Below are 8,597 nucleotides of genomic sequence, written 5' to 3' on the forward strand. Positions count from 1 at the left end.
CTTCCAAATCTCTGGAAATATCTAGCGGCTCAACTAGTTCACCTCCCCACTATACACGCTCAAGCAAATGGCCCTTTATGGACACCCTTAGAAAACTGGTTTGTGACTCCACATACAGCAGACTCTTTATTTTGGACACAGGCAAAATATAGACCATTTATCGCCAGCCCCACTTTGCGACACACTTTGAGATTATGGAATATTAACGCACAATCCTATACACTACATTCATCTCACACCCCAGTTACCCTGTACTTTCATAACCCTCAATTAATCCCAGGGCTTCAATATTGTCCATTTCAGTGGTGGAATGATCACAACCTCACACGTGTGAGAAACTTACTTACTGTAAGAGGTCCAGCCACCCTAGACTACCTGAAAGAGGGCCCGAACTGCCCTCTTTCACACAGAACGCTTCGTTTTCCAAAGTTGCCCAAAGTAGCCAAAGAGATCCGAGTGCAATCCCACCAGCGATTTAAATTCTTCCCGGCGGGAAGGCAGTTCGGGGGGATTAGTCGACCGAAGAAGAAGCGATTTGTCGATTGGCGACTAATCTCCCGAAATAGCAGCGTGTATCTCTGCCCTAACAGTTGGAACTGGTTTTCCAGAATCACTATCAGAGTAAAGAAAGTTAGCCCTAATACCCAAATAAGATAGTATTATGTGATCACACATATATAAACTGAGAAAATATCAAAATCACTGTATGTATACACCATTTATTGGTAAAACAATAAAAAACATATTAGTAAAAAAAATACAGCTAAAATTGTGTACAATATACAGAACCAAGCATAAACAACGAGGAAACTACAGTAACAATAATGGGACATTACATTTTAATTATAAAGTTTCTGTAATTACTTAGCACTTAGGAGAATATGAATAACCCAGGCAAAATATAAAGGATTGTGTTGTAAATCAGTCAGGGATAATACTATTATCCAGCCATTAAATGTAATAACAATTGGAAAGATTAACAAAGGATTGTCCTATTTGCTGCCATTACAGAAATTTAAGATATTTCGATTACTGTAGTCCGAAGTTTCAGTTTATCAAAAAAAATGCTGTAAATTTAACAGCTGAAGTGTCATGAGAGCTTTTTAACTGCAGATTAAAGACAACAGAGCCTGACGTAAATCTTTTAAATGCTTTTGTTCCCTTTCAAATGAGGAGACTTAGAGGAGTCTCAAAGCTACTTAGAGCTTCATTTGGCTGGCACAAGTGGTTTTAACTAACACCTCAAGCTGAGCAAGTAAATAAAAACAAAAGCCAACTATACCTTGGGGGCATAATTTGGTATTTAAAACACCTCTTTGAAGTTATCCTTGGCCACTGTCTCTGAGACTTTTAAGTGTGGAAATTCAATTAGTTTAGGGTTTTTCTTGACACCACTTTTGTGTTGTATTAAGATTGCAATCTAAGAACCCTCTTGTTGTAGCGTGCCCATCAATATACATATTAGATCTGACTCTCTTAGGATATAAAGGTCTGGACACAAAATTCTCATCCATTATCTTTCAAACAGGAGAAGACACCAGACATGGCACATCTTTTCTTGGTTCTCTTGTATCTTTGCAGCATGTTCAGCTCACAATTTGCTGCCTGTAAGTATTATAACATCATATATATATATATATATATATATATATATATATATATATATATATATATATATATATATATATATATATATATATATATATATATATATATATAGTTATGATTTCAATTGGATAGAATCTTGAGGTTTACTTGCCATCTACTGCAAACTCAACAAATGTAATTTGTTTTTTTCCCAACAAACCTTTCTAATTAAATACATGCACTAATATGATGTCTGCAAAGTATGAGAATATGAGCTTTTACCTTATTTTGTCTTTTAGATGGTAGTGTGATTAACAGGCAGAATGACAGGCGCAATCTGTTTGCAGAGAGAGGCTGCTGTAAAAGACAAAGCAATTTTGTTTATATTGGACAAGGTGGGTATGCACATGCCAGTATTCAAAAAATATATTACTGCAGAACAGGCCAATTTCATTGTCTTCACTGTTTTATTCAATCACTAATATTGAAAGGTCTTTGTTTTACTCCCATGTTGACAAAAAATGCACATTTGTCTCAGATTCACCTTAACATAAGTATCACTTGAAAACATCAACTAAAACCATACATTTTTATTACAGATATTTCTGGTAGTCCAGTAAGTGTGGATGTTGGCCTCTGCAGGTCTCATTGTGGAGTTCCCCAAAGAATAAATTCGTACAATCAGGCGTTGCCTGCACTTGCAAAGCATTCGTCCATGTTGGATATCCTGAAAAACAAAAAGGTAAGTGTCAGTTTTCTTCTTATGACACTGACTGTCTATTGAATCTGTGGTCACAAAACTTGCAAGCCTTCTGTTATGTAATTGGGTTGAAACTGTAGAAGTTTCTCAGCTTTATTTATTGGAGAAAACATCCAGTTCACATATTGGGGTATATTTATCAAAGAGTGAAGTTAGAGATATCCACAGTCCACTAGAGTGAAATACTGCCACTCTCCATTAATTTCTATGGGATTTTTTAAAGGCATATTTGGTGAAAGTGAAAGTTCACCCTTGATAAATACGCCTTTTTGAATCCCATAGAAATGATTTTTTTTTTCACTCTTGCATCTCTAACTTCACTTTTTGATAAATATACCCCATTCAGTGGCATAATTAGATGTTACTGGGCCCCACAGCAAATTTATTTTAGGGCCCCCAAAATATCCAGAGCTTGTCCTGTTTTACCAATATATATTGGTAAAACATTACATAGGCCCTCATGGGGCTCCCTAAACATCCTGGACCCCCCTGCAGCCGCAGGGTCTCCTTCCTCTGTAGTTACGCCCCTGCACATATACTCTTTTTAAATTGTATTTTCTTGTGTAATTCCTAAATGGATTGTGTTCCGCCACATTCTGTACTTCCTGGAAGCTTAAACTGTGGCTTGCACATTTTCCAGAATTGTGTCCTTTTCCATGCTCACCCATGATCCACGTGCATTGTCATAAATTGTGTATTAAATGAGTGCATTGCAACTAGAAAGTGCCAGAAACCATGACACTAGGATAGGACACTTCCACTATTCTCACTTACCTCTCCTGGGGCAGTTTTTCTGAAACTTTCTCTATGCCGGCTGATAAGTATAATTGAATAATATTCATAAACTCTATTATGCTGATTTTGAGCAGATGTTGATATTTTGACTTTGATTCAATAACAATAAGCAGATTCTGAAGTTGCAGTCTATGATACTGACATGGTTTTGAATACTGCATTGAAACACCCTGCCCATATTCCAAAAAAGCAGCTGTTCTCAGATGCTTTCAGACAGATTTTAGCTAACTTTATAACAGGGTGTCACAGATGTCATTGATGCTATGTAAACACCCATTAGTTATAATAGATAGTATAGCCACCTCAATATTTGCAGAATTAAAATCAATTACACATATGATATTGGGTATATACATTATTCCCTTAGGAAAATTATTTGGCCCACAGAGGTTTACTTATCTTAGTAGTAATTAGTAAGTGTACAGGTTTCTTGGTCTTGCCTGTATTTGAACCTATTCTGTAAATGTGATGGACTGCATTTAATGATATGTATTTAATACTTATTTTACAGCTGCGTGAAAGGGTTCCAGACCCACATCCTTCTGGATCAGAACCTTCTTGTCCCCAGGAGTCCTCTTGTCAACCCACCAAAGTTGGGATTGAAAGAGTCCTGTTATTCCAGGGAATCCAAGAAGTGGAGGTGATAGAGGACTGCCAGTGCAGCCTAATTCCACAAGATTGCATCAGAATGCCATTTCTGAAGACATTTTTTCCAGACACTCCCTTTGAATCAACAGTGGATGTTGGAAAGTGCTCTAGCCCTAAAACTAACACAGGTATATACATTGTCCAATATTTGCTTAGAAATTCTAGCAATTCAGGCATTAACTTGTCACACAAGTCATTACACATTACAGAGAATTATTATTCATATTATTATTGGATAAACCTATTTGAACAAAAGAAATGTGTTTATAATATATGTAAATCTATTGTATTACTTTTAGTTCAAATACTTCTGTAATAAATAACAGCCAGTTCTAGTTGAGTGTCATTCGTGCAACAACCAAATCAGTCTAGGGGGCCCTAAAATAAATTTGCTGTGGGGCACAGTTTTGGGAAGCAACAAACAAAGTAGCACCCTTCTTTTATCTGACAATAAAATTACCATCACTTTCTAGATGTTAGAACTGGCAAATATATGGGATTAAGAGATTCATTTGATATCTATATAAAAAAGTAAATTCTTCGTTAAACACAGAGCATTTTTTATGTATGTTTTTTAGGTATGAAAACACTCTACACCCAGACTAGTCACAATCTTATATTATTACATATAATATATTATTATTCTCTCTGACAAAAGTAGCCTAACAATATACCTAGCAGGAACTGCAAGCTGCTGGTTTGTGGAGGACTGAAATATTCCAGGTATAAGTGTTGTATTTGGAATAACCAGTTCAACAATCTCTTCTCGGTGTCATAACTGCTGTTAATGCCTTTAACAATATTGTCACAATTTATTATGAAATGTAGGGCAGAAACCTTAATTCCTGTTCTGTTTTTCTAAACAGGTGTCCTCTGTTCCCCAACTAAATTTGACTCTGTGGTGGTTGAAAGACCAAATGGAGCAGAGATTGTGCAGACTGTGGAAAACTGTGAAATGAAGGAGAACTGTTACCGAATCAGCTACATGGAGTTTTACTATGAAGTGGTGCACAACTCTAATGGCATCAAAGAGGAGAGACTAAAGGTATGTTTGACAAATAGCAGTAGTTATACAGAATTATTGTTTCATAAAGGCTTAAAATAGTTTAAAGTCGAGATTAATCGTTTAAACTGGGCATGCACAGTAGATATTTTGGTCTAAATTATTGAAATTGGCTTAAAACCATGTTCTTATATTAATTTATCCATCCGTATGATACCTCTAATGAGTGATTTGACTGGGCTGATTAATAACACAAATACTTTACAAGGCTATTGACTAAACAGAACTGAGACTGCACGAACTCTGCATAGCATTCTGGCTAAGTAGCCCACCTGGCAAGTCAGTTGAATGGCAAGTTATTATTTAAAGTTAAGAAAGCTCTAAAGAAATATAATATTCAATAAATCTGGCCAGTGCTGGCAAATATGGCATGCATATATGTAAATAATTTTGCACCTGTGATGCAACAGATTACATAGAAGAAGTAGGTAAATGTTTGGTGGTTTTATGGCTTCATAACGCTAAAGAATGATGCCAGAAGTAGTAGCTCTGCAAATTAATTTCTCTAACTTAATGCGGTTGTCAGATTCATGCATCACACCAATTACACTTCATCTTCCTGTTCCCAGTCAGGATATGGCTAATGCCACATAGGACTGTTTCTCCACCTGGGTATATATATATAAGCGGAGAAATAGCCCATCGGCATCGTCCCGCTATCAGCCTGTGTGATTTTGTTGCAAGAACATCTGTGTATAATTTTTAATGCCAAAATTGGTTATGCATGTTTGCATAGAGGCTGACAACATGTGGGTCAATGGAGAAGGGAATACAGTGGATGTTTCTCCACCTGCGTTTATACGGAGGTGTAGAAACAGCCCTGTGTGAATGTAGCCTACATTTTAGACTACAGACTGTGACATTTAAAGCCGTTTGCATCTTTACCCACCCCTATATTAAGCTTATCTTATATGATTATTTACTATATGACAACAATATTTACCATATGACGGAAATGTTTATTTTGCTCAGAGGTTTTATTTTTAAAGAAAATATAATTTTATTTTGGTTGACAAATATAAGTTTGCCCATTTCTTTTTTATTTTCTTACCATCCATCCCACCCCCAGCAATGTGTGTAATGTAATAAAGTCTTCATATGCAAACCAGTAGTTCCTTATTAAGCAGATGGCTTTTGTGTAGGCATTTGCATTCTTAGTATGGTTTTTTTTCATGTGCTTTTAACTCCTTTGTTTTGTAAATCTTTCAGGAAATTGATGTAGGAAGGTGCATAGGAGGCTGTTCATCAGGAAGCCATTGTCTACTCAGGTAAGCACAGCTGCTTCTAGACTCCCTTCCCACATTCTTAGTTTCCTGTTAACACCTCTCTATAACACTTGAGTAATGTCTCATTAAGCCTTTAGACACAAGAACTAACAGGAAAATAAAATCAGTTAAACTGATATGGTTTTTAAAAACTGTGAAAACAGTAATTTACGGCTGATGATAACATTGTTATCTGACTGGATGCCCAACTGGTACCCCATGTCACAATCCTAATTGATTGTCATCATTTCCTGAGTATGTATGGGCATATTCCACCTCCTACAGCAGACTGGCCTAAAAGACTAGGGCCCAATGATCGGATCATAATGGATTCAATATGGGCAGTCGGATTGCAGGACCGCATACACGTACAGATGTGGTCGCGATCCAATGGGACTTTCAGCCAGATATCGATCAGGGAAGCCCATTGGATGGCCCTACACATGGGCCAATAAGTGTTTTTAGAGATTTTCCCTTCCTGCAATATACAGACAATACAAGTATTGGGTTCTATGAAACTTAATCAACCATTCTTTAAATGTTTATATTTTTCTTTTTCTCTTACAGGGATTCACGCAACAGAGATCATTGTATAGTCTGGGCACAAGGCTCAGGCAACGGATGTGTCCCTCAAGATTACGAGACACACACATTCAGGAGCAGGAATGGACACATACGTTCTGTGTTTTCGATCAAAGCTTGCAAGTGCCAAATGTAGAGAGACATCTTGTCATTTTTCAACTAGGATTTTCTATCTACTGAAAAATATGGAATTAGTTTTAAATTAAACTGGTTACCTTAAGCACTGTCATCAATGGTACTGAGCTGCTGATTCTCGGCTACTTTTTGGTGTATGAAGAAAAGGGCACTTTAATATCCTTAAAAATGTGCCTGCAGGTCTGGCACAAGGATTAAAATAACCCTACATAATGGACATGGCCTGAAAAAGTTAGCTTAACTTAGTTAGCTTAAGTGGCCAAAAGTGGCCTTACGGTTATGTTTTGAAGATCAAAGGCTATCCTGTTTGAGGATATATTTTTTATTGTCAAGCAACCATAAGTTCCTGTAGAAGTTCCAGAGTTTAAAAAGAACAAAGAAACTGTATCATTTGGACATAAACACATGGGCATGAAATTACAAATCACAAATATATTGAACCTGGAAGTTTGTATTTGACTGAAAATGAAATCCCTGTACAATACCATTTTAAATGAGCACAAGCATCAAACAGCATCATCTGAGAATTTCTAGGATTTCCAGTTCTACAAGGACCCAGGCACAAGTGGCATTCTAAAGCAAACTTTCCCATCTTTTTGATTTGATTTATTTTGCTTGGATAGTATGATACAGCAAAACAACGTTTTTGAAAAAGTGCTAGGATTCAGATGAATCCCAAAGGATATTGCATCCCATTTAAAAAATATATATATATTTTTCTAATGTCTTTTGTATAAAGCTGTAAAATAGAAATATATACTGTAAAAACAATTAGTTGTACATTTGTATACAATTGTATAAAAGATTTGTATATACAGGCGCCAAGAGAAATGTTTTCATTTAATTCCAATATTTATATAGATAGCTGAATACAATATAAAATCATGTAAATAAGATGTATGTTTTCTGTTAAGATTTTTGCAAATAAACTGTCACTCACAGTTAGCAGCTGACAAAGCAGTGTTCTTTTTAGAATGAAGGGATGAATATATATGGATGAGTTTTAGGCTAGTTCCACATGGGGGCTGAAATAAGCAGGATGAAAACTCTTACATTTCTTTGCCGAAATCAGCTGTGTGTGCCTGTACCCAAACCAACACAACGGTTCTGGGTGCAATCAGGAGAGGAGGCTAATGCCCGCACAGGGGTTGATTTCCAGCCTTTTTATTTCAGTAGGCCAAGTAGCCCCTGTGTGGCACTAGCCTTAAAGCTGGCTAAACTTCCAGCTCCCATGAGATATAACTGGTTGTCTTGCCAATCAAGCCATCTAATTACAGGTATGGGATTTGTTATCCAGAAATCTGTTATACAGAAGCTCCAAATTACAGAAAGGTAGTCTCCCATAGGGGCAGATTTACTTAGGTGCGAAGTGGCTAACGCCAGTGACAATTCGCCAGTGTAAGTGCCCACAGGGACATCGACAATTCGCTAGTGAACAGGAACAATGCTAGCGGCCATTCTCACTCTATCGCAAGGCGACTTTTCACTCTGGCAAATGGACACTACTCCACAAATTCACTAAAATGCGGATTTTACTGAACATTAGCTCTTTCGCCAGTTTTGCCTTTGCCACCTCAGACCATGCGAAGTGCTATAAAGCAGCTAGATCTTCCTCAATCTCAATCACTTACATCATATCCTGTGAGCCGAAAATGCATCAAAGTTCAAAAAATGCCAGCGTCTTTTACTTTTTTAGGCGTGATTGCCTGCAAAAGTCCTAACAAACTTTTGGGGAACTGTTTTTTCCAGACATTTCCTAACA

The 8,597-nt window shown here is 36.8% G+C and overlaps 1 protein-coding gene across 1 annotated transcript; it reads left to right on the forward strand.

Annotated features, from left to right (window-relative positions):
* The first annotated feature begins 1,446 nt into the window (after window positions 1-1,446).
* pnhd.S (pinhead S homeolog) lies at window positions 1,447-7,780 on the forward strand. Its single transcript, XM_018243674.2, has 7 exons — window positions 1,447-1,607; window positions 1,887-1,982; window positions 2,187-2,329; window positions 3,654-3,918; window positions 4,657-4,835; window positions 6,063-6,121; window positions 6,686-7,780. The coding sequence occupies exons 1-7, from the start codon at window positions 1,544-1,546 to the stop codon at window positions 6,834-6,836; spliced, it is 957 nt and encodes a 318-aa protein (XP_018099163.1). The 5' UTR covers window positions 1,447-1,543; the 3' UTR covers window positions 6,837-7,780.
* Window positions 7,781-8,597: the final 817 nt, after the last annotated feature.

This window comes from Xenopus laevis, chromosome 1S (assembly GCF_017654675.1).
Source record: "Xenopus laevis strain J_2021 chromosome 1S, Xenopus_laevis_v10.1, whole genome shotgun sequence".
NCBI classification, from domain to species: domain Eukaryota; kingdom Metazoa; phylum Chordata; class Amphibia; order Anura; family Pipidae; genus Xenopus; species Xenopus laevis.